General features: G+C 50.5%; 3 protein-coding genes across 3 annotated transcripts; all 3 read left to right on the forward strand.

The window, feature by feature from the left end:
- Positions 1-83: 83 nt before the first annotated feature.
- On the forward strand, positions 84-767 carry DQ04_02431000 (hypothetical protein; the record flags this gene model as incomplete). The annotated part of the gene is made up of 1 exon (XM_009311870.1): positions 84-767. The coding sequence occupies one exon, from the start codon at positions 84-86 to the stop codon at positions 765-767; it is 684 nt and encodes a 227-aa protein (XP_009310145.1).
- Positions 768-2,931: 2,164 nt separating this feature from the next.
- Positions 2,932-5,658, forward strand: DQ04_02431010 (hypothetical protein; the record flags this gene model as incomplete). Its single annotated transcript, XM_009311871.1, has 1 exon — positions 2,932-5,658. One exon carries the CDS (start codon positions 2,932-2,934, stop codon positions 5,656-5,658), a length of 2,727 nt encoding a protein of 908 aa, XP_009310146.1.
- A 1,010-nt stretch (positions 5,659-6,668) lies between these two features.
- DQ04_02431020 (hypothetical protein) lies at positions 6,669-10,529 on the forward strand (the record flags this gene model as incomplete). Its single annotated transcript, XM_009311872.1, has 1 exon — positions 6,669-10,529. The coding sequence occupies one exon, from the start codon at positions 6,669-6,671 to the stop codon at positions 10,527-10,529; it is 3,861 nt and encodes a 1,286-aa protein (XP_009310147.1).
- Between the last annotated feature and the right edge of the window lie 1,555 nt (positions 10,530-12,084).

Below are 12,084 nucleotides of genomic sequence, written 5' to 3' on the forward strand. Positions count from 1 at the left end.
CAACCCAAATTGCGAAGAAGTTCCTGGAGGCGGCAGTGTCGAGGGTCGAGAAGGACGGCATCAAGTTCGATGTTACCATAACAATGGCGGCTGTCAAGGGTGGTGATGAGGTAAAGGACCTCCTCAAGTCAGGTGCCTCATATGAAAAGATGCAGATGACCTCCTCCCCTATCTTCGGCCCTGCGATTGGTGGACTGAGTTCCAAGGAACACAGGCAGTCAAGCGATTGTGCAAAGACCTTCGAGGATGGCTTGAAGGCATCAAGCAAACCGGAGGAGCTTGTTCTGGCCTTCTTTGTCCTCAAGCAGATCAAGAAGGGCAGTTCCAGCGAAGAGACCGTCTACGTGTCCTCTCTATGCTTTGTCATTGCGGGTGAGGAGGTATCGCACTTAACTGGGGTGAAGGACAAGAGCAAGTCAGAACCATACACGCTTCTCCGCTACGCCGTTGGCGGTGCCAGCGCTTCGGTTTGCTTGGTTGCCGTGACAGCTGAGGAGAGCCGGAAGGACAGCGTGAATGCCGCTCTTGATGCGGTCAAGTCTATGCGGCAGGTCAAGAACAGCGCCCCGCGCAGTGGAAACGTCAAGCACTTCGTGGACTTCACAAAGAATGAGCTCCCGAAGCAGAAGGCGGCCGCGGAAAAGCTGAACGACAACCCCGAGAAGCAGAAGTCCGCTCAGAAGATCGTCACCCGCATGGAAGTGATGCTGAAGGACGCACAGGAACTCCTGTCTAAGCCAAAGGAGACGAAGCCAAAGGCATATTGAGATTTCCTTTATTAAAACAAAAAAGAGAAGAATCACTCCCGCATCCATACATACGCGAAGCGAAAAGGAGAAGAAGACACACTGAACTCGTATGCTAAGGAATTGGAAGATGGGAGACAAAGGGAAAATGTCTCACTGTTTAAATAGTGTGTTCTAGGCACAATAATTTATGTGCACAGGCGATCACACAGCTGAGTAAGAAAACAGATCATCCCCCCTCCCCTCTCTCTTTCTCCCTCTCCTTCATTCAATTCCTCTTTATTCCTACTCTTCAAATGGTGCAATTGTGTGTATTTCAGCGGAGGCGAGGGGACACATTAACGTTCTGTAGGTGTTACAACTGCTTTACGGTTTCTTCCTTCCATCTTGCAAAAGAAACAAGGGTGTGTTGGGGAACTCTGTCTCGCCTTTTTTTTTTTTGAACCTCATAGTTTATTTTCTCAGCGGCACTACCTTTTTTTTTCCCAAAGCAAGCATTTCTGAGCGTTTTGTTTGTTTCTTACTCCGGTGATCTTCATGACTCATTGTTGTTGTGCTGACTTTGCGTAGAGAAAACAACTCTCGAAGAGGAATGCGGCTTCGTGAAGAAGGTAGTATGAGTGAAAGGGGAAAGAGAAAAGTATTTGTCATTTTTTTTTTTGATTTTTGGTTTGTGAATTCTTCATAGGAGCTGATGGGCACTCATTCGACAGGGGGGATCCCGTACATCGTGAGAGAAATAATGCTGTACAAAGGCAATCGAACACTGCCAGGAGAAAAAAAAAACGGAAGGAAAGCAAATGACATACTTCGTACATGTTAATGCCGTACTGACAGGTGTGATTAAATGTCTCTTTTTGGGGGTGTTTAAAGTGCTTTGGTGGCAAATAAAAGCAAAGAGCCTGTTTAAGATAGCCCTCGAGTGCTTCTATGTTCATATGTGCTCGCTATGCCCTGATTTTTACCCAACGCCGCAGCATAAGAATATTGCCTCACCTTGGTGTAGGCACCATACACTGACAAAAGGGTGGAAAGACATTCTCTCTGTGTGCGCGCGCCCAGGTATGGTGCCGGTGGTCAATGGAGGGACGATAAAAAGGGAAATGCGAAGCACCTTTATGGGAGCTAAAGAAAAAGAAAAGGGAGATGGTTTTTTTTAAAAAAAGTCCGGGAAAGTGTTGAAGAGAGGTACAGGAAAAAGGAGAATTTCATCTCTCCCAACTACCGTTAGCTTGTTTTGTTTTTTTGTTTGTTTGTTTTAAGTTTTTTTGTCTTGTTCACGCCCTTACCCTTTTTTTTCCTTCTCTGAGTACACCACAGGCAGGTTGCTCGCCTCTAAAAGTCGAGTGGTTGGCGACGTGGTGCTCTCGTGTCGGTGCGGTGCTCCACCTCCACTCGCTGCAAAAAACTCGCTCTGTTTCTGCTTCTTCATTTCACTTCTGCACAGCGCCCATAGAAAGGATGGACTGGGAAGCTGCTGCCGCCGCACGAGTGGGCCGTCGCGCGCCGTTGTGCGTGGAAGAGAAGAGGGGGGAGAGGTGAGGAGGGACAGCGCGTGTTTGTTTGAGGTGTGCTGCCCATGCGTGGTTCAAAGACCGCTTGCGTCGCTGGCCAGGGGTGCGCGGGCGCAGTGGTGGGGAGCAGGCAAGAATTACTGCGCCAGTCGGGCATGACGGAAACGGGAAGGATGAGGTGAATAAAGGACAACTGCTCAGCGGTGTTAGGGACAGTAGCAAGAGGAATGTGGTGAGTAATGGCATAAATCATTCATTCAAGAGAGGGGGAGGCAGACGTGACAACCCGTTCCGAGGGGTAGCAACATCTGGTGTGTCATACGAGATGGTGTTGGGGTGCCAAAATAACATTTATTCTTGGGATTCGGCATAAATGCATCTGTGAGACGCTTCTGCTGTGCGTTGCGGTACCCTCAGGTGGGGGGAAGGTGCAAATAGCGGGCATGTGTATCAGTTTTTCGCTGTGTTATTTCTTCACTTGGTGCAAGTAGTGTGCGGCTTGGTCAGGAACTGGGTCATAACATTGTTTCAGACACTCAGCTTGACTGAGTGGGTGTGACTGTGTGTTTCACCCGTGTCTTTCCCTCATTCATTTCATGAGGCAATAAATGCAGTGCGGTGTGCAGTATCAATTTCTTTTCTGTATCTTTCCGTGTGTTTAGCGAGCTGTGATGAGTGCGTATGGCAGCATCAACGGTAGCTTCCTGGAAAGCCTCCTGAACCTGCAGATTGAAGACGAATCAACCAGTTATGCCAACAGAGATTCTGTTCAGGGGTGGAAGCTAGCCGCTACGTCAGGGGGTTGGCTTGACGAAAAATCGGCCCCTTATCAGCAGCCCCGTGCCTGGGATGTGGGCAGGAAGGCAACGCGACCAACAAGAGTGTCAATCGCTCCGGACGTGCCCAATGGTGGGCCAGTGGCAACAAGGGGTTCGTCGGAGGAAAAGATGCGGGGAAGTAGGAGCCCTACTCCTACATACGTTAGGCGCAGCCCCAGGTCAGGCCTTGGGGGGGTAAATGGCCCCCTATCGATGTCCACTGGTAGTTATTTTGGTGAGTACGGCAACTTAGATGAATTCGCTTGCACGAATACGACCGCAGAGTTCCCTGCAAAGACGCTTGACCGATATTCTGTGGAATTCAAAGAGGGGTGGCTAAACAATAGCGCCATGTTTGGTTCATTGTTGCAGGATGACGATCGGGCTCCTTCTCCAACAGTTGTCGCCCAGGAGGTGGATAATGGTGCTTGGGCCACTCAACTAGTGAGAAGTGATCGTAACGGCACAAAAACCAGAAACCAAAATGTTCCTGGTCGACGCAATGACTCGCGCACTTCAAACGAAACTGGTCCTCCGGTGAATTCATCGGTGGTTCCAGTAGGGCGTTCGACACTCGCGGTGAAGTTTGTCGGCCTGGTGGAAACGCGCCCAACACCCCCAATGAATATTTCAGACACGCCAGTAGCATCTTCGGAGTCACCATTGAGGCGTCGGCGTTCGCCAGCAAGGTCATCGAAGACGCCAGTAGCGCTACTGGATCCCCCAGGGAATATTTCAGACACGCCAGTAGCATCTTCGGAGTCACCATTGAGGCGTCAGCGTTCGCCAACAAGACCATCGAAGACAAAGAAGACGCCAGTAGCGCCACTGGATCCCCCGGTGAATATTTCAGAGATGCCAACGAAGCGTGTGCATCCACCTAAAGGGAGTTTGGGCCCATCTGGAACGCGTTCGAATGTGACAGACAAGCCTTCTACTACTACACTGGGGACTCCGGAGGCGCCAGTGAAGCCTTTGGGAGCATCATTAGGCTCTTCAAGGCGATCGGCGCCAGGTTTGGAACAGCCAGCCAAGCAGAACTCTGTGCCACTGGAACGTGTGCGTTTCTCTTTTGTCTCGGAATTGGAATCACCAGGTTCAGATGCAATTATGTTGAATGCGTTTCCTCCAACAGAAAGGCTTGACCATTCAGCGAAGCAGGAGGCACACGGCGGTGAACATAGCCATCAAGTGAGTTTTCAAAAGCGGCGAATGCGCCGCTATGCCATTCGGGAGGAGGGTAAAGAGAACGATGACTTTCGTATTAAAACTGTTGCAGTTGTCCATTCGCGTGATGCACGGGATGACTCAGGGGCGGAGTTGCCATCATTTACCCTCACTGATGAGAGTGGGGGTGGCATGGTCAGTGTGGTCCGTCACGAGGAGCTCCGTGACGGTTGTTTAGTTGAGCTTAAAACTGACTATGACCTTGACGAGGTGCTTCGCTCCACGAATGTGAGGAGCTCGTTAGCACTCGCCTCTCTCCTAAACCGTGCGCACTGTGGCCAGCGAGGATTCCTCCTTATCACTTACGCTACAGGCTGCCGTTCAAGGGCTGTGAAATTGAGCCGCAAATTCCTCAAGGGTCTGGTGAAACGCTTCAAAAGTGGTGCAGTGGATGATGGAACCAAGTGTGACATGTGGCTCTCGGTAGCTGCAGTGATTGACCCCCACACCGCTGTAGACCTCTTGAGAAGTACGAACGAAGTGCAGGTAGTTGCTCTTAGAAACGGCTTTGTGGGATGCTGTGGCCCGTGCCTCATGGGCATGAATTGGGCGGATGTGGCCACAGTGGACTGCGTTGGCGAAGTCTCAAACATAATAAAGCGGTGGCAGCACTATCATCCGGATAGCATGGTTGTCGGAACGCTCCTTGTGAAAGAGTACGCGCCTCCTCCTCCTGGAGAAATGGAAGTGCCTGAGTTGATTCTTACAGTCTTCACCTTCGCTTTGACAGCAGACCCCAAGGGTTTTCAGAACCTTCGTAAGTCAAAGGCCTCACCTCTGCGCTTTTTCTTCACCGATGCATTGGGTGGCGCCGGTGTGACGACACACGTGACATGCATTATGGAGGGGGACAGGAAGTCGGATATTTTCTTTGAGAACGCTCTGAAACTCCGGCAAATTGTCAACCGCCCTCCAATCCTATACGACGCGAGGGAGCATTACAACATCGCACAGGAATTTCTGCAAGATGCGGTGACGAAGTTTGGGGAGTCGCGGGTGCGTGAGGAGACCATCGTGGTAGTGAAGGGTGTGCTCAGGGACGCGAAGTGGCTGCTATCCCACCCGGACGCCGTGCCACTGAAACGCCTCCAGTGTGTGCTCACCCTGCCTCTCTTGACGAGAAGCCCCCTGGAGGAGCTAAGTGCGCTGGCGGCAGGCGGCAACAGCGTCAAGAAGTTGCGCCCAGCAAGTCGGGATGGCAACGGGGGAATGGTGCAGGAGAAGGCTGGCACTAAGGACGCACACGGCACCTTCCTTCCCATCTTAGTGCCTTCTCAGAGAGTTCCAGTGCCTATACCGTCGCAGAAGAAGTCTATCCTAGCTGAACCACGATTCTTGCCAGGTGTGTCGTAAGCTCCGCTGTGCCAAACAAACGGGTAGCACTCCACCGGGGGCATGATCCCGCGCAGATTACTTGCATGAAGATTCAGATCATTCCAAGAAGTCGCGCTTTCCACAAGCATGCTAGACGTCTACTTGTTTTGTTTTGTTTTGTTTTGTGGGGGAGGGGAGGGGAACCGCGGTTGCTGCACAGTACGGCAGTAAAAGCGACGTCAGTGAGCACCTCTATCGAATATGTCTATTTTTTTAGCTAGGTGTTTGTTCAGTTGTGGTGCTCCCCTGCATGCTGTGCAAGCACATATCTTTCACCATTAGTTCTATGCAGCATCTGTGCTTCATTGCATGGGGAAGAAAAATGCACAAAGGGGGACGAAAACCGGTCTTCCGGATAATGGTGGCGTCTCGCGTTTAACATCCGGAAAGAAAAGGGAAAACGAAAGGCACAGGGTGGTAGAGGTTCACAGATTCCTTCTATCATTCTTATTGTTGCTCATGACGCAAGAAGCATTGCGGCTGGCGCTTGAGCATGTGTTTCATCCGACACCAGAGGTTTCCCCAATTTCATCTAATTGGATTGCAGTTATTTCTTGATCCTTTTTCTAGTGGCGCATTTTGTGTCCTTTAAGCTGAAGGGAAAATGAGATGGAAAGAGAAGGGTGGAGGAGATCACTGAAGACGTGGATGAGACCGTAAAGGAAGGAGGTGAAAGCGAAAGCGTAAACAGGATAGATATTCGCCCTATCGTCATCTCATACGTACTGTTTCTTTTTTCTTTTGTATGTGTTTTTTTTTTGGCTTTTCGTTTTATACCGAGTTTTTTGTTACTGTTGAACTGACCGGTACATTTCTACTAGTTGCCCTCTATTCCTCCGATGTTTTCTCTCTCTATCTCGATCTCTCTATTCATATATAATTATCTCCGCGTGCATGCGCGTACGGCGGGTGAGCTGATGCATCCGTAGCTGACCCCCATTCGCGCCCTTTCCTGTGGTCTTTCTATCTCTCTATCTGCCTCACAGTAAATGAAAAAGGAAGGGGAAAAGAATGACCCCCGTCACACCCACCCACATGGTACCGAGGTGCGCGTCACGAGGACTCCCGAAAGTCGCGACGCCTCTGCAATTAAGACAAACATCACTGACATGTTTGGCTTCTTCCAGAGCACGAGTCCAGGGTGGGGCCGCGGTATACCGCTCGCGGGTGGTGGGGCCAGCGCTCTCGCGTTCCGCTCGCGCCGGCTCAAAGAGGAGCGCTCCAAGACAGAGAAGGTGGAGCCGTTGCCCAGTGGTGACGACTCCCGCTCCACCCTGTCCCCCTACAGCTTGGAGCACGTACATCTCTCCGTGGAGGACGAGGTGGAGCCACAGCCCGTTGCGGCAGGGCCCTCGACGTTTTCATTCAGCACGGTGGGTGGGATCTCCATGTTCATGCAGCCCGAGTATCCAGAAGGTGACAACGTGATGTCCGTGAGAGAGTCGACGGAAAGAGGAAAGAAAGAAGCTGGTTTGAAAGGCAACGTGGATGTGCCAAGGATGTACCAGATGCGGGACGATTTATTGGAAAATTCACTGTCAAAGGTAGCCTCTCTTGACGCATTGTTGGGACCTAACTGCTCTCACGTATCTAAGTCATCGCCGCAACATGTACAGCAGAAACAAGGTCAGAAAAGGCAAATTCAGCAAGCGTCGGCTGACATACGGTCCTCGATAACGTCCGAGTTGGGGTCTTCAGCCAATAACCGGACTTCTGGTGTTTTCAACTTTGGTTATCAGTTTGGAGACATCTTGGATTGGAGCTATTTCTGTGGGACTATCCCCCGAAGTGTGTCCCTTGGGACCTTGGGTCTGAGCGAAGGCGCTTTGGCCCCACCAATCTCACCCAGTGAAGGACTAAGAGCACCAGGATCGGAGACATTTTCTTCAGCACAGAGTGGTACAAGGAGTTGGATGCGAGAGAACACTGAGAGCCAAATGAGTGTGCAATCGTCCACTTCGTTTTCCCTTGCTGTACCTCTCTGGGTAATGAACCGTGTCAACACCGCTGTAATCCTGTCACCCTCTCCGCATAACATTTCAGCGCGGTTAACGGTCTTGCCGGGCAATCAAGTGGTAGAGATTCCGAAATTCTGGCCATCTTTAGGAAAAGGGCAAGCACAGGCAACCGAACAGCTCAAATTCGATGAGGTCATTCGTGTTAGCTCAGATCAAAAGTCTGGTTTCGGCGAATGCAGGCGTCTCAGTGGACTTTTCCAATTGTTCGTCTCAGGTCACAGCACAGTGGTGATATTGGGTTGTAACACCTTCTCATGGAGCCTTACGGAAGAACTTATTATGTATTCTATACGCACTGTATTGGCACGGGTTGAGAAGGAAGAGGAAGCGAAGACCATTGCATCGTTTGATATTACCCTTCGAATCTGCTCCGTGAAATCATCTGAAAACAAGGCATGCGATTTGCTAAGCTCTGCAACAGAGTTTAAGGAAATTACCATTGCTCGGAGCCACCTTTACGGTCTTTGTCCGATTGGTATGGAAGAAGTTGACGTGGTGAAACGACTGCCAACGCTCGCGCAGCAAATTACAGATGCATATGCCAGGAGTTCTAGGGAGCGAGGTGTCAACATGGTTGTGGCTGCAGTGGGACTTAAGCAGGTGCAGAACACGGCACGAGTATCTGTTCTTCTCTCTTCCCTGCAACTTATTATCCTCAGTGATCCAGCGTCGCTCGTCCGGGGGGGCTCCGCGACCAGTAGTATCTCTACGATTGTACAGCGTTCCCTCAGCGGACCGTCCGCAACGCTTCTTATCGGCCACATCACTGGGATGCCGGGGCATAAAGAGTGGCTCCGCTTGATTTCAGAGAAGGGAGAGGCCACAGTGCCGTCGCCCCAACGCTTCACACTGGACGAACTGCTTCGCGAAACAGTGGTGCCGGAGCAACCGAAGAATCGTGGTGAGAACAGTTTTTCTAACAGAGAGTCAGGGATCCGCGGGAGGGAAGAGTCTGGAAATCCTTTCGAGGGTCGCACCAGGCGCCGCAGCTCCGTTTCCTTCAGGGAAATGGAGAGCTTCCCCTTATCCGAGGGCTCAAGCGGGAGATCCCAACAGTCAGAGAGCTTTCGTCGTGGGTCTCGCGAAGAAGGACACCGCCATAAAGAAAAGTCAAAAAAAAGCAAGACATCCAAGCACGATAAGAAGAAAAAGCGGGAAGAGCAAAAAGAGCCACAGAAAGAAGATGTGGAGGAACAGCAGAGGAAGTGTTTACAGGGAAATGAAAATATTTCACCTCTGTCTACAGCGCCCCGGGTAGAACAGCGTCGCCTGTCTGAAAAGGGTGATGTGTCTACGAAGAGAGTGCCACAGGTCGATGTCCCGAAGCCTTTCAAGGAGAATCCAGGCAAGTGTCATCATCGCCTCCACAATGAGACTGCCCCGCCTGCGGGGGAGAAATCAGCGCTGCAGTATTCAGTGCCGTTGAATAATGCACATCGCAGACACGATCGATCATCCATGACTGATGAGAATAGGTTATCGCCGAGCAGTGCGGCGAAGGACGGCGTCCCTGGCGTGCGTGGTCAAGTAGACACTGCTGCACACAATGAGTCATGTCCCCCCCGAGCGGAACAGAGAACCCAACCAAGCAGGCAGTACCGGGTAGCATCGACTGTAGACACTAACGTCTCGCTTCCTCCGACTTCAGGAGCAACTAAAGATCAAAAGAGGGCTAACAAGGTGCGCACAATGTTGGTGCTGACAAATGAATCTATGCGGTCAAACCCCATCTCTACTGATTCGGCAGGGAATGTCAGTGTTAGACTGAGCCGTGGTGCAAATCCCATCGTATTGTTTACCGCGGATGAAGTGCTGCCCTCCTTTATGGCCAAGGATCTGGCCCAGTCAAAAGAAATAAAGGAATTGGTACGTTTGTTTGCCACAGGGCACAATACGGCACTATTGTGTAATACAGTTCACTCATTTGGTGATCAAGGGTCTGGCTTTGTAGCGATGCCAGAGTGGTTCACGATCGCCGAGGAGATCGAGGCTTTGCTTGACAAGGAACTGATACCGAAAGGATGCTATCGTGAGGTGCATTTTAGCATGTGTGTTATTGAGGGCCAAAAGGTTGTTCGGGATATCCTTCGGCGGAGGGATGATAATGATAGTGATGAGCCGCTGACACTTTGCTATTCACCTCTCCTCGGAATCAACGTGAGCGGCGCTGCATGTATGAAGGTGAAAGAGTCACGATATGTGCAGCGGCTGCGTGCCGCCGTTAATAGTGCCACTGAGTTCATGCGATCTGAAGGAAATAGTGGTGAGGGAAAATTGCTTTTGGCTAGTATTGTCCTCGAACAGGTTGATGGCCTTGCCGCCGATGGAAGATCAACGGCGGGAGATGCTGTTTTGAGTGGCCTCCTCGTTGCGAGTAGTTTTTCCTCTAGTGATGTGGGAAGTACCAGAGCTTTTGACCTACACGAGCTGCCCGCAAACCCCTACATTGCCGTGGGAACAGGGCAGCCAAACCCCTTGTTTCGCTTCGCCCTTGGTGGCCCGTGCCACACGCTGAGCTGCGTCACCGTTGGGGGCAACACATGCGGTTCGAGTGTGTTAGCCATTCTGCGCACACAGCGGGCAATCAACGCCATAATGAATGCAACTCCTGTGCGCGGTAGTGTCCGCCAGTTTCTGGAGCGTAGCGAGGAGGAGTACAGGCAGATGCAAAAGCTCAATGAAAACATACAGAGGGGTAGTGAGAGCGCAACGGCAATTTCAATGAAGATGGAACGGCTGAAGCTGTTCATCGAGGACTACACGAATCTTTTGAATGACCCGATGAACGAAGATCCGACTTATATTCCAGGGGAGCATTCAATGAGTAACTAAATGCGAACTTTCGGTGTCATTTTTTTTTGTTTGTTTTGCGTTCCATGACTGTGGATGTAATATTTCATATTCGCGGTCCCCGTGTTCACACCGCCTTAACGTAAAAACTGTGATGATGATTCTTTTTTTTTTATATATAAACCGATACCCCATACAAGTTTCTGGCTGCCACTCTTTCCCCAAGACCTTGTGATGGGTTCTGCTGTATTGGTGGCGAATATATGCTACATGTCTTTTTGTTTTAGGATGTGAAAAGGTGTCCTGGTACATTGGTCTTTTTCTTGTATGTGTCTATTTTTATTTTCTGTTTAGGTGAACATTTATATATGTATATATGTGTGTGTGTGTGTGTTTGGGGGCACGATGGTTGAGTCGAGGTGCAAATGCTGTGCGAAGTATGTTTTCACTCTCTCGCTTCTCACGTTGGATTCTGCTGGGGTGGGACGCAGGTGCACCCACAGGAGATCCCCCTCTCTCTTCTGATATTGTTGTCACCTTGGCATCTTCTGTTGATTCGAAATGTAAAGGATACAGATGCCAGATGACGCATCCACAAGAATCTGAGAAGAAAAAAAAGGGCTTGAATGTGGGCAGCATCGCCGGTCGCACAACTCCGCCCCAGTGCAGTGTGATTGGCAAAGACACCTGCACATAAACAGTGTGGTCGGTGACCAATTTGTTTTGGCGATACGCACAAAATATTGAGAGTTTCTTGCATCGCTCTGTGCGTAGCGAAATGTTACTGTGGCGCTTGGCACTCATCATCAAAGTTGCCGGCACCTTGTGAAGTGTAATCGGGCCTTTGGGGGTGTTGTGCATCAGCTACAACGCAGAGCACCTGTTGGCGGGGTGCATCACAGTTGCGTTACCGGAAAGAAGCTCGCGATGCGGCCAGTACTGTTGTGCTTTTTGTTTGTGGTGCACTCTTGTGTTTGCACCTGAGTACGCGTGTGGGTGTGGGCGAGTTTTGTTGCGGCGGCTCTTCGTGTCACCTGTTCGGTCTCCACAAATGGAGATCAGCTGGCGAGCCACCACAAAAGAAGAAAAAACGCATTGCATCATGCGAAGAGCATCAGCACACACCGCGGCAGCGCCTGTATACAAAAGGCGTTTCTGGTGGAGGGTTCTCGTCAGTTCCCAATAGAAGTGGGTCAGTTGTCTCTGGTGTTTTTAATTGTTATTTTTTCTCTGCAGTTGTGCTCGTTGTAGCCAGTTAACGTTTTTTTTTATTAATATCTGACAGCCTGAGTAGGGCAAGTTGATTTTTCGTTGTCGGGAAACGCAAGAGTGAGTGAAGATGATGTTACTCTCTTACTGTAAAGTGGGTAATTTCGATGGGAAGAGTAGACATGTCTTTGTTCTGGGCGCCCACTAGTGAGCATTCCTGTTTACTCAACAGGTGGTGTCTTGAGAATGGGCGCCGGCCATACGGGTGGCGCCCAGGGGCGTCCTTGTTACGTAAATTGGTGGTATACCCGTGGCATGCTAGCTTTCTCTTCTCGCAGCTTGTCATTTGAGTAGGAGTTTGGTTCTGCTTTCCTGACAACGACGCCTG

Source organism: Trypanosoma grayi (genome assembly GCF_000691245.1).
Source record: "Trypanosoma grayi strain ANR4 Tgr_243_V1, whole genome shotgun sequence".
In the NCBI taxonomy this organism is placed as follows: Eukaryota; Euglenozoa; class Kinetoplastea; order Trypanosomatida; family Trypanosomatidae; genus Trypanosoma; species Trypanosoma grayi.